The 23505-nt window shown below is 49.9% G+C and overlaps 1 protein-coding gene across 3 annotated transcripts in view; it reads left to right on the forward strand.

Moving 5' to 3' along the window:
• GAB2 (GRB2 associated binding protein 2) overlaps positions 1-21257 on the forward strand; it is a 181108-nt gene extending 159851 nt beyond the window's left edge. For 2 of the 3 annotated variants that reach the window (XM_070782997.1, XM_070782996.1), the window contains exons 4-10: positions 11857-12449; positions 13478-13572; positions 14592-14856; positions 16553-16643; positions 16902-17004; positions 19322-19447; positions 20245-21256. In XM_070782997.1, the coding sequence (XP_070639098.1) occupies positions 11857-12449; positions 13478-13572; positions 14592-14856; positions 16553-16643; positions 16902-17004; positions 19322-19447; positions 20245-20388 (1417 nt within the window). In that variant the 3' untranslated portion in view covers positions 20389-21256. Of the gene's footprint in view, positions 1-11856; positions 12450-13477; positions 13573-14591; positions 14857-16552; positions 16644-16901; positions 17005-19321; positions 19448-20244 lie in introns of all 3 variants that reach the window. The other variant, XM_070782995.1, reaches the window with a different exon arrangement.
• Positions 21258-23505: the final 2248 nt, after the last annotated feature.

Genomic DNA, 23505 nt, shown 5'->3' on the forward strand with positions numbered 1-23505 from the left:
CGGGATACATAGTTTCTGGTGGTAGTAGAGTAGTGTGCATGATAGCAAACATACTATAACAATTACAAACTCCAGACAAAACACTTTAAACAACTGAAGGCACTGAAGCAATCAAAAAGCAGGACAAATTTATTTTAAAAAAAGGGACCCACACTGAACAAGATTCAATTTACATGACTTTTCTTTTGAACGAAATTCGCATACGTAGCATCCCAAGTGTTCGGAAGATAGTGAGAAATTGCTGGACATTTGAAGACACTGTAAAGTTGACCTGTAGTCAAGAGAACTCAGGTCATAGAAACAAAATAAGCTCAGCTTTTGGAGTTAGCATACAAAGACTTTAGAATAGTTGTGTTGATTGCTTTAATCTGTGGCAGGGAGGGAAAACGGATAATGAGTAAAGAGATGGTGAAATTTAGGAAAAAGAAACTTTGAAAAAGAATGTATAAGTTTCAGTTTCTCTGTGGTGGCAGAAGCCACTACAGATTATCCCTCCCACTAATTACAACTAAAAACTCCAGGCAAAATATAATTACCCAAAGACTCTGTAAATGAAAGGAAGCAGATTATGTAGCAGAGCAAAATTTGGAGATGCAACTACGCAGAGTGAATTTTCTGTCTCTGGTGGATTTGTCCTGAGTATGGGCCCCCTCCCAAAGCAGCCCAGTGGGGCAGGCTGCTGAAACTCTAATAGAAATCTCATCTTTCTGCTTAGAGGAACCAGAAAAGGAGCCCTTCGGGGGCTGGGGAAGAGTGGAGTATCCCAGAGTGGAGAGAGCTAGAGAAGGGAGTTCCTAATTCTGGATATGAAAACCACACAAGTCTCAGGCTCACCTTGATGGGAGGCTGTGGGATGGGCATGGAGCCGTGCAGACAGTGAGATGTTCAGTCGTGTCCGACTTTGCGACCCCATGGATTGTAGGGTCCGTGGAATTCTCCAGGCAAGAATACTGGAGTGGATTGCCATTTTCTTCTCCCGGGGATCTTTCCCAACCCAAGGCATCGAACCCAGGTCTCCCACACTGCAGGCAGACTCTTCACTGTTTGACCCACCAGGGAACCCATGTGTGAGGTAGACTCAAACCAGCATAACAAGAGCTTTGTGAACTAAACTGAGATTTTTACTACTACACACAAAAGGAGAAACAGAACTTAAAAGGCTAAACCTAACCATGTTGATTGCCTGCAAAAACAAACACATCAGCATTTTCCAGAGGATGATAAAAGAACGCAGTCTGCATAACATTCAGAATATAATCCAAAATTTCTGGGCATACAGAAAATGAGCAAACTATAACTAATTCTCAAGGGCGAGCACAGGGACCAATCTCATTATTACCAGTGTTGGAGCTTCTACACACAGATTTAAAAGTCCACATTATAATGATATTCCATATGAGAAAAGAAAACACACTTGAAATTAATGAAAAGGAGTAGAAACCCTTATCAACCCAGAGGTCTGAATTCTGCAAAAGTATTCCTTCAGGAATGAAAACAAAGACATTCTCAGATGAAAAAGAAGTAAAAGAATTTCTAGGAGATTTAATTTAAAGAAATAATAAGGCTGAAGCCAAGGTCTTACCAGAAGAGAACTGTAAGCAGGAATGAAGAAAGACAAGCAGAAATAGTAAATATCTTCAAAATTATAAAGTGTTTTTTTCCCTTCTAAATTCTTTAAAATATGTATGAATGTAGAAAACAAATATTAAACATTATCTAGTGGTGTTTTTACATGGTTTCATTTCTCTTCAACCTGAAGTTCCTTTTTTTTTTTTTTAACTTTATTTCATTTTGGCCACTCTGCGTGGTTTGTGGGGATCATTCCCTGACCAGGGATTGACCCTAGGCCCATGGCAGTGAACGTGCCAAGTCCTTACACTGGACAGCCAGGAAACTCGCGTGAAGAGCCTCCTTTACCAGTCATGGCCATGTGATTCCCCTGGTGACCAGTTTTCCCAACTTTCACTTATCTGAAAATACCTTTATTTCACCTTTGATTTTATTCATTTTATTGAAGTATACAATTGATGTACAGTGTGGTGTTATTTCTGCTCGACAGCAGTGGTTCAGTTATACACAAGTATAATACACATTCTTTTTCATATTTCTCTTATGGTTTATCACAGAATATTGAGTATAGTTCCCTGTGCCATATTGTATCACCTTTATTTTTGAGAGACATTTTTGCTGAGTGTAAAAATGGCTTTATTTCAGCATTCTAAAGGATGCCATCCTATGGTCTTCTTGACTTTCTTTGTTTTTGATGAGAGGTCAATTGTTCTTTATATTCTTATTCTCCTGGATGTAATTGTATCTTTCTTCCTCTGATTTTTTTCTCTTTTAAAAAAATTGTGTTAAAATATGCATGATAGAAAACGTACTATCTTAACCATTTTTAAGTGTACAGTTCAGTAGTGTTAAGTACTTTCACACTCATGCAACCAATCTTTAGAACTCTTCTCATCTCTCAAAATTTAAACACTATACCCTTAATGTCTCATTTCACCTCCCTCCAGCCCCTAACAACCTCCATTCTACTTTTTATCTATATGAATTAGGCTTCTCTTACAGTGTTTTTTGTGACTGGATTTTTTCATTTAGCATAAAGCCCTCAAAATTCATCTATATAGTAGCCAGTGTCAGGATTTTCTTCCTTTTTAAGGCTAAGTAAATATTTCATTAGCAACAGGTAGAACTGGACATGGAACAACAGACTGGTTCCAAATAGGAAAAGGAGTACGTCAAGGCCGTATATTGTCACCCTGCTTATTTAACTTCTATGCAGAGCACATCATGAGAAATGCTGGGCTGGAAGAAGCACAAGCTGGAATCAAGATTGCCAGGAGAAATATCAATAACCTCAGATATGCAGATGACACCACCCTTATGGCAGAAAATGAAGAGGAACTAAAAAGCCTCTTGATGAAGGTGAAAGAGGAGAGTGAAAAAGTTAAAGCTCAGCATTCAGAAAATGAAGATCATGGCATCCGGTTCCATCACTTCATGGGAAATAGATGGGGAAACAGTGTCACACTTTATTTTTTTGGGCTCCAAAATCACTGCAGATGGTGACTGCAGCCATGAAATTAAAAGACGCTTACTCCTTGGAAGAAAAGTTATGACCAACGTAGATAGCATATTGAAAAGCAGAGACATTACTTTGCCAACAAAGGTCCATCTAGTCAAGGCTATGGTTTTTCCAGTGGTCATGTATGGGTGTGAGAGTTGGACTGTGAAGAAAGCTGAACACTGAAGAATTGATGCTTTTGAACTGTGGTGTTGGAGAAGACTCTTGAGAGTCCCTTGGACTGCAAGGAGATCCAACCAGTCCATTGTGAAGGAGATCAGCCCTGGGTGTTCTTTGGAAGGAATGATGCTAAAGCTGAAACTCCAGTACTTTGGCCACCTCATGAGTTGACTCATTGGAAAAGACTCTGATGCTGGGAGGGATTGGGGGCAAGAGGAGAAGGGGATGACAGAGGATGAGATGGCTGGATGGCATCACTGACTCGATGGACGTGAGTCTGAGTGAACTCTAGGAGTTGGTGATGGACAGGGAGGCCTGGCATGCTGTGATTCATGGGGTCGCAAGAGTCGGACACGACTGAGCGACTGAACTGAACTGAAATATTTCATTGCATGTATATGCCTCAGTAGATGCTAAGAAAGATTTGACAAAACATAATACAACCTAGATAGCATATTCAAAAGCAGAGACATTACTTTGCCAACAAAGGTCCATCTAGTCAAGGCTATGGTTTTTCCTGTGGTCATGTATGGATGTGAGAGTTGGACTGTGAAGAAGGCTGAGCGCCGAAGAATTGATGCTTTTGAACTGTGGTGTTGGAGAAGACTCTTGAGAGTCCCTTGGACTGCAAGGAGATCCAACCAGTCCATTCTGACAGAGATCAGCCCTGGGATTTCTTTGGAAGGAATGATGCTAAAGCTGAAACTCCAGTACTTTGGCCACCTCATGCGAAGAGTTGATTCATTGGAAAAGACCCTGATGCTGGGAGGGATTGGGGGCAGGAGGAGAAGGGGACGACAGAGGATGAGATGGCTGGATGGCATCACTGACTCGATGGATGTGAGTCTCAGTGAACTCCAGGGGTTGGTAATGGACAGGGAGGCCTGGCGTGCTGCGATTCATGGGGTCGCAAAGAGTCGGACACGACTGAGTGACTGATCTGATCTGATCTGAATACATCTTTATAAAAAATATTTCTTAGCAAACTGTAAATAGAGGAGAAATATCTCAAACTATTTCTAAGGACAGCCTACAGCTAGTATCACACCTAGTGGAAAAATAGTAAATATATTCCCCTAATACTGGGGACAAGGAGACAATACCTGCTCTGCCTTGTTCTATTCACAGTTGTACTAGAGATCCTAGTGAGTTCAATAAGGGAACAAAAATATATAAAAGGCACAAATACCAGAAAAGAAGATGTAACAGTCTCTGTTTGTAGGTAACATGCTTGTTTGTATTAAAAATCCTAAAGAAAATAGAAAATAAGTACTAGAATTAATAAGTGAATTTAGCAAATTCACAGGAGAAAAGATTACTATACAAAAATAACTTTTACTAGCAACAAAAAAATGAAAAAAATGAACTTTAAAAATCTATATAATGATGCCAAAAGAAGTGGACTGCTTAGGAATAAATTTAGCAAAAGACATGCAAGACCTCTTCACTGAAATCACTAACATTGCTGAGGGAAATTAAAAACCTAAATATGGAGGGGGGTAATATACTATAGTTATGAATTGGAAGACTTAATATTATTAAAATGGTAATTCTTCCCAAATTAATCTGTAGATTCAGTGCAGTCCAAATAAAAATCCCAGCAAGCTTTCTCACAGAAATTGATAAACTAGTTCTAAAATTTATATGAAAATGTGAATAACCAAAGTGATTTTTAAAAAAAGAAAAAACAGCACAAAGTTAGAGGACTTATACTACCTGATTTTAAGACCTTCTGTCAAACTAAGGTTAATCATGATAGGTGTATTAATGACCGGCTAAACATATGAATCACTGGAACAGATTTGTGAATCTGGAGGGGCTAGAATGAATATATGTATGTGTGTGTGTATATATATATTTTTTGTTTGTTTGTTTGTTTTTTACTAAGGTGCCAATAGGGAAATGAAAGTTTTTTCAACAAATAGATACCTATATAGGAATTTTTAAAAACCTTTACTTTCTATCACACTACTCAAAAGCTAAAAAGTATCAGAGACCTGAATGTAAAGTCTAATACTTTGAAACTTACAGAAGAAAATATCTCTGTGATCTTGGGGTAAGAAAAGATTTTTAAATGGTATTTAAAAAGCAGGAATCATAAAAGAAAAAACTGATAGTCTTTATCAAAATTAAAACTTTTGCTCTGTAACAGATCCCATTAGGAAAATACAATGGTGAACTTTCCTGGTGGCCCAGTGGTTAAGAATCTGCCCTACATTACAGTGGACATGGTATGATCCCTGGTCAGGGAACTAAGATCCTGCATGCTGTGCAGTGCAGACAAAAAAGTAAAACAACAACAACAAAAAGCAAATACTACTCAACAAATACTAGAAAATACTCAAAGCATATATCTGACAGAGAACTAATTTCTAGAATACATAAAGAACTATTACAACTCAAGAAGAAGACAAGCAAGCAAATTTTTTTGCATGGGCAAAAGATGTGAAGAGACACTTCACAAAAAAGATATAAGAATGGCCAATAATAAGCACATGAAAACATGCTGAAGCATCAGAGAAATGCAAATTAAAACCTCAGTGAGGTTTTGCTTAATCTCCACTAGAATGACTTCAGTAAAAAAAAAAACTAGCAATGCCAAGCGTTGGCAAGTGTGTGGATGGGCTTTAGTCATGCACAGCTTCATTATATACTTCATTCTGGAAACAAACAGTTTACAAAGCACTTTAACAGTAGTTACCTCTTTTGATCTCCAAAGTAATCTCACAGGATTACTTTTGAGTAGGGATTTTGAGAGAGAATCAGCTCATTCATCTCTGCCTAGCACAGATGTAAATACGCCTGATTGATTACTGAAATCATATTTACTGAGGCTAAAAATACTAGCCTTCTCTCTATCCCTTTTATATTTATGAGGGATCCTGATATACAGCTACAAGAAATTAAGCATCCTAGAGATAAAACCATGAATTTTTTATTACTCTTACTACACTACTAGCCACTAATGTTTCTTTAAGTACTGGATAATATGTATTCTGGTTAAAATGACTTCAGTTCTAAAAATCCAGCTCTTCCACTGAGCTAAAATAAGTAATCATTCAAAACAGTAACTGTTGCCAGTGGAAGGAGTTTTGAACTGATTCTGTCAAAGCAAGCAGAATCATTTTTGTTTTTGGAAACAATTTAGTTTCACTAGATTTATTTTTATCCTCTAGTATTTGGGACCTCGGGCTTCCCTGGTAGCTCAGACAACAAAGAATCCGCCTGCAATGCGGGAGACCTGGGTTCGACCCCTGGGTTGGGAAGATCCCCTGAAGGAGGGCGTGGCAACCCATTCTAGTATTCTCACCTGGAGAATCCCTTGGACAGAGGAGCCTGGCGGACTGCAGTTAACAGGGTCACAGAGTTGGACACAACTGAACTGATTTAGCACACGAACACACACACGCACTCGGGACCTCATTCTAGATTCTAGCGAGTCTTAACCAACCTCTGTCTTAAGGCTGTTAAACTGGCAACAAGTGACGTGATGTGGTAAATCACACGTCCTGGAAAGCCATAATTCTGGTAAGAGTTGAGGGAAGCAAAATTTCAAGGGATGAAATTCCAAAATGGAAGCATCACGGACCCTGTAGCAGTCTTCTACAGAAAGATGGTGGGTAAAAAGTAAAACCAGAAATGTCGACGGAGAATTTAACCGGTGACTGATTGTTTGTGGCTGTGATTAACCAAAGGCAGAAGATACAGCTTTTACTTTCAGTTAGTTTCACATACACAGCTTTTCTCTGTCACTGCAGAGAGAAGGCAAGCTCAATATTGCAGCCAGAAAAGTTTGAGATACAAAGACTATGTCACCTCTTAGAGATTGTGAGACAGAATTTTCTGAGCTTTCTTCCCTCACTGGAAGGATCCCTTTGGAATGAGTCAGATGCAGAATGATGGTCCAAATGACCTTTCAAGATTGCCAGCGACAGGGCCAGAACCCTAAAATGGTGGCTAATTTACTTACAAGTGTTTACAAGATTTCCTTAAATGGGAACACAGTCATTACCGACTCAGTGAACATGAACTTGGGCAAACTCCAAGAGATAGTGGACAGAGAAGCCTGGCATGCTGTAGTCCATGGGATCACAAAGAGTTAGACCTGACTTAACCAACTTACCGACTGAACAAGAAGAAGTTGTAAAAGAAAATCAAACCGGGCCTTTTATTGTTATCGTACTTGGTATCTCACAGAGTGGAAAAGAGTGAAATTGTATGTTCCATGATGTGTGACAATGTGTTAAAAAAATAAAAAAAGTGCAAAATAAAGTGGCTGGGAAAAACTAAGAAAGCGTTTCTAAAAGCCGAGAGAGAAGTTTGGAGTTGATTTCAGACCGAGGTGGCAGGATAGCCCCACCCACCAGCAGCCTCTAGAGCAGCAGGGGGCCAGCAATGGAAAGGGAAGCTGCTGGCACGGGGGAATATTTTCTGGCAAACTTCCCTCTGTCCCCAGGGAGCTCCCCTATACACTTGTGATTGAATATCTTCTTGCACCATCTCTGCCATTTACTGTTTTTCTCTTCTGATGCACGAGGGTAATACCTGTCTCCCAAAACCGTCAGGAAGATTAAAAGCAATATCACACATGATGGCCCTGGCACAGTTGTTCTTTAGTCGCTAAGACATGTCCAACTCTTTGTGACCCCATGGACTGTAGCCCGCCAGGTTCCTCTATCCACCCCTGTGGATAGAGGCAAGAATTCTCCAGGCAAGAATACTGGAGCAGGTTGCCATTTCCTATTCCAGGGGAATCTTCCCGACTGAGGGATCAAACTCATGTCTCCTGCGTTGGCAGACAGGTTCTTTATCCCTGACCCAGCAGGGAAGCCCACCTGGGACAGTACGGTGCTCAGTTTATGAGGTCTCCGTCAGCCCAGAGCCCAGAAGAGAAACCCTTGTACAAATCTACTGCTTCTGGGTATCTGTCCCAGAAAGCACCTCGGCACATCAGGGTGATACCGGCCTCAGTGAAGGTTTCCGGGAAGGTGGTAGAAAGCCAAGGACTCCTGAGTGCTCAGAATCCCTGCTCTTGACTCTTGTCTGGAGTGATCACACTACAGCCATGTGGGTTAGGAGCAGGGAGTCCAGGGGTCTGGGAGCTGGCCCCGGCTCTGCTGCCAAAGTGCATATCTTTGGGCAAGCTTGTTTCCCTTGCTCAGCTCCTTTGACCCGATTCTTGCAGTGATGACCAGTCCCCTCAGCAGGCATGGGTGTCGTCTACCACATGCCAGGGGCTGTGCCTGGGGATGGGATTTGGTGCCCTGCCTTCTGGGAACACAGGGTCAGGTAGAAGGACCAAGACTCAAATAACTGTCACACAAGACACGGCTGAGGTGAGTGTGTGCGGGGGACATGGAGTGCTGTGGGAGCAAAGCAGGAAGAGTGAGTGAAGTGACGAGGAAAGTCTGAGGGACTGAAACCCTTCTGTGGAGCAGAAAGGCTTCTTTGGCGCTTTGTAAGATCGTGATGCATCAAGGAAACATTCCAGAGAAATGTAGATAATGCCAGCCCAGGCCGGGAGCTCAGGGATGAGTGAGCAGTTCGGTAACTGGAGAGGAGACACCAGGGCAGCAGGAGGCTGGGACAGGAGCTCTCGTGTTCTGAAGAGAAAAGAGTTTCCATCTGCTGCTCCTGAGGGTTCAGGCCAAGCTCGGGGAAAGTGGATGGCAGCACCAAGGCTTTTCTTTACCTGTGTGTCTGTTTATAAGTTTATTTGCTTGTTCATTCAGCAAACACATATTCACTATTCACTATATGACATGCACTAATCTGGGTGCTGATGAGAGGAAAATGAATAAAACACTGTTTCTTTCCTCAAGGAAATCAACCTGGTGGAGGAAATAAGCAACTGGTATGTGACACAGGTAACAGTTCCTACCTGCTCCAAGAAGAGAGTGAGCAAGCGATTGTGCTGGGAGGTGGGGAATGCAAGAACCTACTTCAAAAGAGGTGCCACTGGAGCTGAGTTTGAGCTGCCAGATGGGAGAGAGGGGCCTTCCAGAGACAGCGAACACGGCACAGAGGCCTGGTTGCCTGGTTGCCTGGGAACCCTGGAGAGCCAACTGCGTAGATCCCAGCCTGGGGAGGGCGGCTGGGGAGAAGAGGTTGGGTGGGTGAGGTGGAGCTGGGACATGCCATCACCCTAAAGACACTGAGACGGCATTGAGAATTGTTAAGCTGGGAAGTTAGGAAAGGAAGCGTGAGTGGGATGAAAAGAGGACCAGAGAGCCGGGCAGATGATTACGGAGTCTCGTTACTAGCCCTTTTGTTAATGCGGAAGAAAATCAGGAGGACCTGAACTGGGGTGAAGTCAGTAGGACCTGATGTGCTTATGGAGTGAGAAATGAGAAAGGTTCTTCCTGGGCTTTGGCTTGAGTGGCTTGGTGCCTTTCCCCAAACCGGAGAGTCAGCAGAGAGATAACGAAGGCCACTGCAGGCTCCCTGAGATGCTCTCCACACCCCTCACCACCTTAGACTCTCAAGGACTCCTGTTCTCCTCGGCCCAGGCCTGGCCCTCCACTGTCATCCCTCAACCCCACCTCCCAAGGCTCCTGCTCTAGCCTGAACAGCTTGTGGTTCTTGAACTTGCCAGATGGCATTCTACTTCTCTGCCTCTATGGGAACACCTTTTCCCTTCTCTTGCTTTTGCCTGGCCAGTTGCCAGTCAGTCCAGAGTGACATCGCTGAAGAAGCCTCCCTGACACTCTGCACCACCACCACCGCCGGGGAGGGTTGCTCTAAATATGTCAACAGCCGCATATTCACAGGCCTGACTGTAAGGCTTGCAGGCTTGTCACCTCCTCTACCACAGTGCCCCCTCCGCCAGGGCAGGAGGCTTCTCTGTATCCATTGGGCCTGGCCCAGATGGAAAGTGAGATGTCAGGAAAGGTTTGTTTCAATGGACAGATCCAGATGGGAACATCCGCCAGAGTTGGAAGCTCCAAAAGACACAATGAAAGGCATCAAAGACAGATGTGAGCCCCTGATGTCTACCATTGGCTCCCCGGCCTCGGACCCAGGCCCTCCAGGATCTGAAGGCTGGATGTTCAGTGCTCTAGGCCAGGGATGCTGGCTTGCTTACGTGTGTGAAATGGAACAGAAAGGAAGAGAATATGGAGGCCCAGGGACGAGGGTCGTGAACGGTGTGGGGTCTGAAATGTCAGTCCCAGCCGTCACAGATGCAAGTTAACTAACAAAGAGAGCCTGGCCTAGACACCTGTTTCCCTTCCGCTTTCTAAGCTGATGGGCCTTAATATCTATCACCATCTGGTGGCTACATCCATAAATAGCAAGCTCTCCATGAGCTGAGAGAGCTTGTATAAGGCAGGGGTTCCATGGATTGGCCTCAGTGGGTTAAGGGCTGCCCATCCCTCTGATAGCTTGCAAATCTGTATGTGTGTGAGATTTGCCTTATTCTGGTGAGAAGTGCCAGAAGAGATTTTTATCAGATCCTTAAAGAGGCATATAGCCTCCCAAAAGCTGGGAATCACTACTGTACAGGATTATTCTAGAATTCTGATTCATTTTCCCCAAATGGAATCCTATGAAGAGTCATCCTATGAGAGAGAGAAAAGCAGACGTGAATCTCTGCTTGCTCAGAACGTCATCTTCTCATTTCTGGAGGGACCTACACAGAACACAGAATGCAGTTTGGAAGCCATGCTAGTACAGCCAAGGGGTCATGGCTTTTCAGAACCAGATGGACCTGAAAAGACCCTGGAGACCCCCCAGGTCCCGCCTTGGGGATGCCCACAGCCTGTAAGACCCCCCGGGTCCCACCTTGGGGAAGCCTGCAGTGTGTAAGACACCCAGGTCCCTCCTTGGGGAAGCCCACAGCGTGTATTAGTGGTGGGGATGGAACTCACTCAAACCCTTCACCCCCAGATCATTTAGTTTTTAATCTTGCCTTGTTTTCCCAAAACCTGAATTTTAAAAAGTAATAATCAAGACCTTTCCTCTCCTGAGTATAGTTCCTAAACTGGAAAACATTTTTCCTATAGTATTTTAGTCTTCTGGAGAGAGATTTTCCCCTCCGAATGCCTCTCAGTGAACATGATGGAAAATAAATCTATAGCTTACATTTGAATACTTCTGTTTAACCTAGAACATGTCAGCTGACTTGTTCTACAGTGGGGAGACTGAGACTCAGGTAAAATGACTTGTTTGCTGTTTTCTGATACCAACTTAAGGGTTCTTCCCACTGTCTCACAGCCTTTGTATACACATGCGTATATTCTGTGCCACTTAAAGCGGTGAACACGTGGCTGATGCGAGTAGTTTGTTGATGTCTGTTTGAGGAGGTAAGACCAACCTCTATTCATCGCAGCCATGAGGGGGTAGGGGACGGGACAAAGGCTGACACTGAACACATACTTACCAGATGCGCCAGAGTCCAGTTTTAAACAAGCTGCAAAGTTATGATTTTAATCCTCATTCTTGCAGATGCATTTACTGAAACTCCAAGAGGAGATATACTGTGTCCAGATAAGCCTCAGGCCTCCAGCCTCCTCAGCTTGTGTTTGTTCCCCACCACGTCGCTGCAGCGGGGTATGGACACTCCGGCCAGCCTCCTCTAACCCCTGCGCCCCCCTCTTTCTGTCTCCTAGGAGTGCCAGCTTCTCTCAGGGCTCCAGGGCCTCGTTCCTCATGAGGAGCGACACAGCTGTGCAGAAACTTGCCCAGGGCAACGGGCACTGTGTCAACGGGGTCGGTGGTCAAGTCCACGGCTTCTACAGCCTCCCGAAGCCAAGCCGGCACAACACAGAGTTCAGAGACAGTGCCTACGACCTCCCCAGGAGCCTGGCCGCCCACGGCCACACCAAGGGCAGCCTCACCGGCTCCGAGACAGACAACGAGGATGTGTATACCTTCAAGACGCCCAGCAGCACCCTGTGCCGGGAGTTTGGGGACCTCCTGGTGGACAACGTGGACGTTCCAACCACCCCGCTCTCGGCCTACCAGATCCCTAGGACGTTCACGCTGGACAAGAACCACAACGCCATGGCAGTGGCCACGCCTGGGGACTCGGCCATAGCTCCCCCGCCCCGGCCCCCCAAGCCGAGTCAGGCAGACACACCTCGATGGGGCAGCCCTCAGCAGAGACCTCCCACCGGGGAAGGCAGCAGATCGGTCTCTGCCGCCGCCACCATCCCCAGGCGTAACACCCTCCCAGCCATGGACAACAGCCGGCTTCACCGAGGTCAGTGTGAGCCCTGGCTGCACCCAGAGCGGGTGGGAGGAAGGGAAGGGGCACAGGGCACTCAGCATTGTACGAGTTCTCGGTCATCCAGGCCACAGGGGCTTAAGGCCCACCTAGGTCAGCGATGCTCACAGCTTTAGGCATCTTCTCACCCCAGACCTTTCCTAGCTGGGCCCCCAACCCTGGAGGCTATTAGTGAACACCACAGCAGCAAGAGTTTAGCAGATCCTGCCTGAGAGAAGTTACTGTTCCACTAAGGAAACAACATTCCTGGTTAACCACATTACAACGTATTAGGGGTTTAGAGGTCCAGATCATAGTCTTTTACTCATTTATAAATCAAATGAAAGATTTCAAAAATAAATTTAGAAGACTAGTCCAAACTGGAGCCAAACCTTTGTGGACCAACAGACTATTAAAATTAGATTTACAAAATATTTTCTAAGCCACATTTGCAATTCTGGTTAAAGTCTGAATGTGTATTTGAGGTATTTAAATTCTACTGTTGCTCATTTCCCACTGAGAGTATTCCAACTCTGCATGTAACCTCCTCCGTTTGATGAAAAAGTAGAATAATATTAATCTCTTTCATTTTACATCTTGGTAATAACCCTGTAGCTGGGCTTCCTTGGTGGCTCACCATTAAAGAATCCACCTGCCAATGCAGGAGACATGGGTTTGATACCTGGGTCGGGAGGATCCCCTGGGGAAGGAAATGGCAACCCACTCCACTCTTCTTGCCTGGGAAATCCCACGGACCGAGGAGCCTGGTGGGCTACAGTCCACAGAGTTGCAAAGAGTTGGACAATACTTAGTGACTGAACAACCCTGGAGCTATGCCCAGAAGCCCAGGAGGAATTTGTGAGTTGAGGGGTGATGTGGTAGAAGCAATACCTTGTCTTAGGAATTGAGAGCGGTATCTCCTGGAGTAGCAGTTACGATCCTGAGCAACACTGGGGAGGGTGTGGGAAAGTGTCAGCACAGGGACAAACTCTGAGTTCTCAGGGGTCTTCTCTTCTCTGCTGTAGCTTCCTCCTGCGAGTCCTACGACTACCCGCAGCGTGGTGGAGACAGTGCCGGCCGGTCTGCCGAGTCCATGAGCGATGCAGTCAGCGCTTTCCTGGTGAGTGGGGTTTAATCAGGGGTCCTTAAGGCAGCTCAGGTGGATCAAGGCTCAGGCCCACAGAACTGAAACCACAGCCTGGGTGTTTACCTCTTAGGAGCCTGCCTTGCTTCCTCGTTGAGAACTCCTGGATTGAGTGTTTGGAAAGATGCACGTATCCTGGTCTGGAAGAAATGTGTGTACTTAGGTGCCCTAGACAAGAAGGCTCATCACCGAGGGTGAGCAGGGAGGGTCTAGAATGCAGGGGACGCAGGCGCTGGGATGTGCAGCACTCTAACCGTGAGGTCCCACCGGGGGATGAGACCCCAGGCAGGGGTGGCGCTCAGAGTCGGGCACAGCGACAGAAGGATGGTGTCAGAGCAGCGTCCCAGGCCGCCTTCAGGAGGGCGTCGATGATAGCCCTGCTGGGTGTCGGGCCCAGCTACGCCGACGAGGGCCTGCCTTCAGCTTCCCTGGGAAGATCGTGCACAAAAGCAGCTTAGGTGTATATGCATCCAGCAGACAGGACAGGAGGTAGAGGAAGGCTGCAGCCAGGGTGGTGGCCGCACTGCAGCCCTGACTGCAGCCCGGCAGTCACACTGAGAGCTGCCCTGGGGAAGCCTGCCCACCCAGGCCTCGCCTGCCAGCGCCGAGGCCTCCCAGAGGCTCCTTGCCCTGCCCAGGGCCTGAGCCGCTGACCTCCAGTGATGAGTGTGGAATTGAGGAGGGGGGCAGGTCCTGAACCAAACCTGTGACCCAGGCCCTCTGACGTGGTCAGGCAGCCAGAAAGCCTGTGGATGTTTTATACAAGGTTTATCACAAATTATAAGTAAGCTTCAAGGGATCGTGGAAGCTAGAAGAGGCCCACAGGCTTCGTTTCTTCCTGTCTCCCCGCTGCTTTCTTACCTGGTTTTCCCAGGGTCTGCCTTAGAGCTTGACCGTGCGCCCAGCTCCGTCTTCTCTTGCCCTTGGGTGTACAGATCTGCACCCCCTCTTGTTTTCCTCTCCCTGGTAACAGCAGTATTTCTCTCCACTTCTAGCCAGCGAAAGCAGTCGTGGGTCGATCAGACAGCACCAATTCCGAGGACAACTACGTGCCCATGAACCCAGGCTCCTCCACCCTGCTGGCTTTGGAGCGAGCCGGTGATAACTCCCAGAGTGTCTACATCCCCATGAGCCCCGGGCCGCACCACTTTGACCCGCTCGGCTACCCCTCCTCAGCCCTCTCTCTGCACCGAGGCTCCAGCAGAGGGAGTGAGATCCAGCCACCCCCTGTCAACCGCAACCTCAAACCTGACCGGAAGGGTAAGTCCACGGTTTCCCCAGCCCAGCTCTGGACACTCTTCAGGGACTGTGCATTCATTTAGGGATCCCGTGGATCCTAAACTTGCCTTGCAAGGAAGTGACAGCCTCTGGAGCCTAAACCGCCCCAAATACGCACACACATGTGCGCACACACACATTACACACTCTCCAAATTCATCCCAGTAGGGACTGGCTACCAGAATGCAGAAGTGCAGGGATCAGAAAGATAGGATGGATTCAGGTTGCAGCCCTGCCACCTGCTAACATGTGATTGTAAACGAATCCTTCTCTGTCCCTATGCCTCGCTTCTCATCTGTGAAGTGGGAAGTATAAAACATCTGAGTCAGTTCCAATGAGGTGGATGAAACTGGAGCCTATTATACAGAATGAAGTCAGAACGAAAAACACCAATACGGTATATTAACGCATATATATGGAATTTAGAAAGATGGTAACGATGACTCTATATGTGAGAGAGCAAAAGAGACACAGATATAAAGAACAGACTTTTGGACTCTGTGGGAGAAGGCGAGGGCAGGATGATTTGAGAGAATAGCATTGAAACATGTATATTACCATGTGAAATAGATGACCAGTGCAAGTCTGATGCACGAGACAGGGCCCTCAAAGCCAGTGCAGTGGGTTGACCCTGAGGGATGGGGTGGGGAGGGAGGTGGGAGGAGGGTTCGGGACAGGGGGGATACATGTATACCCGTGGCTAATTCATGTCAATGTATGGCAAAAACCACTACAGTATTGTAAAGAAATTAGCCTCCAATTAAAATACATAAATTAATTTTTTAAAAACATGCCTATCAGAGACATTGAAGGGCATAGATAATATATCTTAATATGCTTCATAGTGTATGAAGTGCAACTCAAGGATAAGAGATTTTTATTAGCTCTAGGGCTGAAAAAGGTAGAACTGTCAGAGTATTCCATTAAAAGATACACTCTGCTATAAAAGGAAGTACTGAGCTCTCAAACCGGGTAGATGTGCTTCCTAGGAGTGTGACTGAGTAAATCATGTGAGTTCTCTGAGCCTTTGGTTTTCTTATCTGTGAAGTGGGGATGGTCATGCCTACTTCCTGGGTTTGTTCAGAAGTAAAGCATCTAAGACAATGACTGGTGCATTTAGACCAGGAAGAAGAACTGCAGTTCAGGTTCCGGGTCTGCCTCGACCGCATTCTGCAGGCCTGCATCAGGGGCAGGGACTCAAGGGGAGAAGCAGAGTCAGTGGGCAGACAGAAGCCCCCTTGGGTCCGGTCAGCAGAGAATGCAGAGCTCAGCATTTGAATCGGAGCCCTCAGGGCCTTGTGACATTCACCTTCTTCCATAGAAGGCTCCACAGTCCTGGCCCAGAAGTGGCAGGGGGGCTCATGGTGGCCTTCTCCATGATGTTTCAGATATCATCTCTTGTTTTCATTCTCAGTCACAAATGTTTTCACAGCCCATGTGCTCATTTTAGATCTGAAAGTGTGATTGCCATCAGTACAGTGTGAGGAATAGATAATTTGGTATCTGAAGACATGACTTCATGAGCAGAGATCGTATACCCTCACGGAGCCTCGTCTCCCCATGTATAACTGGGATGAGTAGGAGGGATTTTCAACGCACTTGTGTGCTATGTGTAAGGGTCTGTATGTGTGGCCTTGTCATCATTGGCTGATGAATCGACCTTCTGTTCTTGCTGCAGCAAAGCCAACACCACTTGACCTGAGAAACAACACCGTCATCGATGAGCTCCCCTTCAAGTCCCCCATCACCAGGTCTTGGTCCAGGGCCATGTGAGTGTCTGTCTGTGGATGCGAGAGCTTGGGATGGGGCAGTGGGTTGGTGAGTGGAACAGGCCGCCACGTTCCTGATGCTGTTGGTAGCTCAGGGCTTGGCTTCCTCTTCTGTGATGAAGGGAAGACAGTCCCCTCTCCGTGTCAGATCTTAGTCTGATAATGGAGGCCAGAGGTCTGTCCAGAGGTGTGGGGTCCAGGGCCCGGCAGGAGGCTGGCCGTACCCAGGGTTTACTCCCTGTCTTCGCCCCCCAACAGCCACTCCTTCAGCCCCAGCTCTTCCCAGTACTGCCGCCCCATCTCTACACAGAGCATCACCAGCACCGACTCCGGAGACAGTGAAGAGAACTACGTCCCTATGGTGAGTCCTCTGGGGACCCCTGGAGCCCACCTAGTGCTTCCGCACTTCCCAGCCCGCTGACTCACCCCAGCCCCAGGGCAGTGTGCTGCTACTCATCTGTCTGTCTGGAGCACATACATGTCAGTTTCTGTGGACTCGTCATCAGAGGCAAGGAAGATGCAGTCCCTGCCCTCAGGGAGGAGAGGAGGCCTGCCTCTCTCACGACTGTGACCCAAGCAGTGTGGTCAGTGCCCTGGAGAGGCGATGTTATGGGGGCGCACCCACAGGACGGGCGATCACAGCAGGGTGGGCAAACGGGGGGCCTTGGGCAGAGATGGCCGTGTGGATGGGGACACGGAGAATCATGGTCATTAACTCTGTCTGAAGGTGGGGGCGGCCAGCAGGGAGGTTGGACTAGAAGTCAGACCACGAAGGACCCCTAATGCTATCTCCAGAAGCCTGCACTTGTCCCGTGGGGGCCACGCAAGGGTCCACAGGCCAGGCAGTTAGACCGTGTTTCAGAATCGTCATCGGGGGAGCCTACAGGGAAGAACTGGGGCAGCTTCCCAAGTTAACCCCCTTGTTCCATCCTGTTAAAACTTTAGAAGCAAAAGGTCTCCTCATTTGTTCATCCCATTGTCCCCATGACTGGGAGGAGGCGTGGGAGTATGGGCGTCCACTGAGTGCCCCGCGGCAGGAAAGCGCACGTGTTGGGGGGGCGCTCACAGAGTGGGCCACGGGGATTCCCCAGGGTGCAGCTGCACGGACATGTGAGAGACACGTAGACACAGACATGTGAGAGACATGTAGACACATGGACGTGAGAGAGACACAGACACATAGACATGTGAGAGACAGACACATAGACACATGGACATGTGAGAGACACGGACATGTGAGAGAGACATAGACACGGACATGTGAGAGACGCACAGACATGAGAGAGACACATAGGCATGTGAGAGACACACAGACACGGACATGTGAGAGACACATAGACATATGGACATGTGAGAGACACAGACATGTGAGAGACACATAGACACAGACATGTGAGAGACGCACAGACATGTGAGAGACGCATAGACATATGGACATATGAGAGACACATAGACATTTGGACATGTGAGAGACACATAGACGTGAGAGAGACACATAGGCATGTGAGAGACACACAGACACGGACATGTGAGAGACGCATAGACATATGGACATGTGAGAGACACAGACATGTGAGAGACACATAGACACAGACATGTGAGAGACGCACAGACATGAGAGAGACACATAGGCATGTGAGAGACACACAGACACGGACATGTGAGAGACGCATAGACATGAGAGACACATAGACACGTGAGAGACACATAGACACGTGAGAGACACATAGACACACGGACATGTGAGAGACACACAGACACACAGACATGTGAGAGACACAGACACATGGACATGTGAGAGACACACAGACACACGGACGTGTGAGAGACACAGACACATGGACATGTGAGAGACACACAGACACACGGACGTGTGAGAGACAGAGAGACACAGAGACACACAGACATGTGAGAGACACAGAGACACACAGACATGTGAGAGACACAGAGACACGTGGACATGTAAGAGACATATAGTGAGAGCGCAAACCCACCCGTCAAGTGAAGGAACCGAAGCGCAGCACAGGACTGTCGCCTTTCTCATGAGAAGGCGTCCTCAGGAGAGAGCCAGACAAGCTGGCCTCAGCGCCTGGGGAGACTGGCCCTGCAGTGGGTCATCCGAGAGCTGCTGGGGGACCAGGGCTTCATGCCGCCTGGTGACGAGGTCCCTCTCTAGTGACCCCTGAGGAGTTGGGACAGGCTGGGGGCCAGGCTGCTGCGGGGTAACTGCTCCGCTCCAGGCTGTGGTGGGAGCCCCAGAGAAGCAGGGCTGGTCCAGCGCACACTGGACACAGCTCCCTTCTGAGGGCAGCGAGCAAGGGCCGGTCTGGGAGGCAGGGAGGGTGAGGCGCAGCCTGACGGCCCAGGCAGGAGGCAGCGCGGCACAGCGAGGGCAGCCCAGGCTGGAAGGTCTGCCCTGCCCACCAGCTGTGCAGCCCTGGGCAAGTTGCTTTAACTCTCTGAACCAGTTTTATATTCATTGTAAAAAAAATAATAAGAGAAGTAATAATGCCTACAGGATTGTTGTGAGGGTTTAAACAGGAACACGGGCTGTCCCCGGCACAGAGCAGGCCTTTGGTGAGCTACCTGCTCTCACTCCCAGAGGCATGTTTTTCCCCCAGTGGTCGGTTAGTCCACTTCCTGAAGTTATTAACAGTTTTTCCCCTCCTTTGTGATAGCAAAACCCCGTGTCTGCATCTCCCATTCCCAGCGGCACCAACAGCCCAGCCCCTAAGAAGAGCACTGGCAGTGTGGATTATCTGGCCCTGGACTTCCAGCCGAGCTCCCCGAGCCCCCACCGCAAGGTGCCTAGGGTGGGAGTGGGGGGTGGTCCCACTGAGCTCCAGGGGCCCTGGGGGGAGGGGTCCTGGAGGCCAGGGGCCTCATCCGGCTGGGCTGCACTGAGGTCTGGGTCTCAAGTGGGCTGATGCGCCCTCAGCCTCAGCACTCAGGCACCCTGAGTCCACAGGCCCTCGTCCATCCACCCATCCCTCCCCTCACCATGCGATTGGACAGATGAGCACACACAGAGTCGTGATCCGCTCAGGATCACGTGTGAATCTGTGACAGAGCTGAGATGCGGGGATCATGTGTCCCGGTGCTGAGCTCTTTGAGAATGCGCTGTCCAGGCACAGCCTGCAAAAGGCATACCCGCACCCCACCCACCCCACCCCCAGAGGCACATTTAGCTGCCGGGTCCCGACAGCAGCACTGACACAGTCCCCTCCACCCAGGGCGGCTGTGCGTGCTCACCACGCTCCCCCACAGAGCCCTGCAGCTGGCGCTTGGTGGCGCCTGCCCAATTCCCTCTCCTGGACAAGGAGCCACGGGGAGTGGGTGGAGGCCTGGACCCAAGGAAGGGCCTGGGTCCCCTCAGAACTGCAACAGCAAGAGGGTTGGCAGAGGCTGTGGCATTGAGCAGGAGGAGGGCTGGTGCAAGGTGGAGGTCAGGCTCTACAGGCCACTTTGAGGGGGAAAAAACAGGTCAGAGAGGCAGGTAGAAGCCCATCTCCTCGCCCTGACACCACTCAGGAACAGCCACCTGTTGCTCCCCACGTTACGCTAACTCACAGCCCCTTCACCTCCCTGGCCTGTCCCCCAGCCATCCACATCATCGGTCACTTCCGACGAGAAGGTGGACTACGTTCAAGTGGACAAGGAGAAGACCCAGGCCCTGCAGAATACCATGCAGGAGTGGACAGACGTGCGGCAGTCCTCGGAGCCCTCCAAGGGCGCAAAGCTGTGACACCCCGTGCCAGGGAGGGGCCCAGAGGCCACGTCTGCAGAGCCGGCCTCCCTGTCTTCTTGCCCTTCGCCTCTCCAGCGTGCCCTCCTGCCCACCTCCTCTCTCCTCTGCCAGTCTGGCCTTCAAAGCACTTGGCATCAGGGACCCTGACTCCTTCGCCCTGGGAGGCGAGGGCCTGATGGAGGCACTTCCTCCGCCCTCTCCGGGCCCACCTTTGATTTTTATCAGCAATGGCCATCCTACCTTAGTTAGAGCTCTTGCCAAAAAGCATCCTTAAGCCTCCGCCTGCCCTTCAGACCCGAATATCTACAGGATGTGCGGGGGCGGGGCCGCGGCTCGAGCTGATTCCCCACCTCACCGTTGGGCCTCCAGCTACTGGGCTCCCCACCTCGGTCCCAGAAGAGGCCACATTGTCCTGCTGACCAGGCACCCAAGGATCAGCAGGCCAGTGTGGACACGGTCTTCCTTGACAGGGGCGGGGCGAGGCCACCTAAAGGCGGAGGAGCCGCGGGGGAAGGTCAGAGACCGTCTTGAGGGACAGAGGAATTAGAGCCCGAGACACGGAAGGGCAGTGGAGCCCCGCAGGGGTTTCGGGGCAGCCCCCCACTTTCAGGAGTGGGAGATGTGGAAGGAGGGAGAGGCTGGGGACAACCGGCCACCGAGAACACGGAGCGGGGCTCAGAGCCCAGGAGATGGGGAGACAGATGCTGTGGGGCCCGGCCCCTGGGAACGTGAAGCACCAGGCTGGCTCTGCTGTCCGGGACAGAGAGCCTTCCCCCTGACCTTGCCAGCCTGGAGGCGCCGCTCTGGACAAGGCTTGGACTGTGCTGGGTGACAGCGTGGGGGCGGGGGCGCCACCATGGCGAGGGGGGGCCGGTGGAGCTGGTGGGGGGGTGACGCGGGGTGCAAGCGGGACGTGCAGGGGTGGGGGTACCGAGGGGCCACCCTGGGACAGCCTGGGCGGAGGCACCTGGGGGTGCCCGGGACTGGCATGGAGACGGCACAGCAAGTGAGCTTCTTCTGTAAGACGGGCGGCGCAGCTGGGGCGGCTGAGAGTTGGGGTGGGGGCTGTGGGGTTTGCGCCCCACCCAGCACGCCTGCCGGAGAGAGAGCCCCCGGCAGTGCCGCGGAGGCGCAGGCTGAGCAGAAAGGGATTGGTGACGTCACTGTCGGGGAGCAGCTGGCTTGGTGGCAGGCGAGGGCAGTCCCCAGGACTGACGGACGGCGGGTGGAACAGAGCCCCGAGGATGTGGCAGGGTGGTTGGTGGCTTGTGCCCTCCGACTGAGGTTTGTGCAGGGCCCAGGAAAGGTTAGGGCGTGGCCTGGTGCCCAGTCAGCTCAGGTCACCCGCTGTTGCCCTGTGGAGTCCCAGGTGCCCTGTTGGACTCAGGCCTGGCTACAGGGACAGGAAAGGGCAGGGCTGGAAAGGCCCCCAGGTCGGTGTCACCCTCTGCCAGGACAGAAGTGGGGCATCACCCCCAGGCTCCTTCTCCCAAGTCTGGGGAGGGAGACTCTCTTATGTTAAAGTTCTTCGCCAAATTTTTAAAAAGTTTCAGAGGCAATTGGATGGACCAGCTGTTTTATCCTACCCTGGGGAGAACAGGCCTTCTTCCTCCAAAAGAAATGAGTTCTGACCCTACCTAAGGGAGGTGGCTGCTGCTCACCTTTCTGGTCCTGTGAGCGTGTGTACACACACACACTCACCCCCTCAGCAGCCTGAGGCCTGACTGTACTCTGTCCTGGGAGAGATGGTCTCAACAGGTGAGAACTCTTCCTAGTATTAGTCACATCAACTCAGTTAAGTGATGGCAGCGGCTGCTGTGGCCAGGTCTGGACTGCACCCTGAGGACACAGGAGTTAATCAGACTTTGTGTTTGAGAAGGTCACGCTCGATCAGGAAAAAAGACAAGGACACGTTGATGATAGCCGTGAGAGACTCAAAGCTGGGGATGTGTGGAGAAGTCAAGACCACTTCTCCAGGAGGCTGGTGTGTGGGCAGGAGTGGGGAGGTGTGCAGATCAGGGAATGTGGTTTCTAGGAAAAGCGGGTGCCTGACTTGGCCGGAGGGGAAGAAGGGTCAGATTTTTAGAGGAAGGAGGGTGGGTCTGGGCTCCAGTGGAGGAAGATGGAGAGACTTGTGCTTTGGGAACAGGAGACCTTTGGGAGAATGGGCCCAGGCCAGGCCCTCAGCAGCAGCAAGGCCTTGGTGTTCGCACAGATGAAGTCGTGATGGTGGCAGTGGCCTACCCTGGGCAGGGTTTGGTAGGTCACTGCCCAGCCCTGTGTCCCTTTAGGGCCCTCTGCAGACAGTCTCATACGGCAGGGCTTTGAATGGTACGCCCACCCCCACCCCAGAGGCTACAGGTGGGCCCAGGTATGGATGCGTCAGTTCCCAGTATCATTCCCTATTGATCATCAGGTGCCCTAATAATGTCAATGTTTTCCGAATGTGCCATAAGGTGAGTGAGACTGGTTGGAGTCTCGAGAGATGGAGGTGTTCAAATCTAACCTACAAGGAGGCCTCCCTCCAGCTCTTGGTTCCTCCAACCTCCAAACCCTTAGGGTGGAGGCGGCAGCAGAGACTGCTGAAAACAGAGACTTGGGGCTCAAAAGCCCCAAGTACCAGGTGTCTTGAGATTTCCCTCGGTGGCTCAGAGTTCACCTCTGTTGGTGGCCCAGCGTGGACGGAGACCCCAGGAAGCCCTGCATCAGCCAGCAGAGCCCCCTCCTGCCTGGGGCTCCCAGGAGCAGCAGCTGTCCCCTCCTGGTCCGGCTCCCCCGCTCCGCGGGGTCAGAGGCAGGGAGGAGTGCCTGCAGGGAGCTGTGTCTCTTCCCCACTGGTGGGGTCAGCTGGGCGCTGAGGCCTTGTCTGTGGCTGTTCCCTGCTCTGTGACCTGTCTTGAGGGCCAGTTAACCCAGTGCCCTCCCTAGACCTGATTGCAGTAACTTTTACATTCGAAACCTTCAACTGCGTCCCATCCCTAGGACAGAAGCACAATGGTTCTCAGCCTGCCCCGGGGCTAAGGCCCCCAGCTGTGGCCACCCCACCCTGCCCTGCCCACAGCCCTCTGAGGGAGCTCCGGAAGCTGGAAGCAGAGCACGGGGCAGGAGGGAAGT

Source organism: Bos indicus, chromosome 29 (assembly GCF_029378745.1).
Source record: "Bos indicus isolate NIAB-ARS_2022 breed Sahiwal x Tharparkar chromosome 29, NIAB-ARS_B.indTharparkar_mat_pri_1.0, whole genome shotgun sequence".
Lineage (NCBI taxonomy): Eukaryota > Metazoa > Chordata > Mammalia > Artiodactyla > Bovidae > Bos > Bos indicus.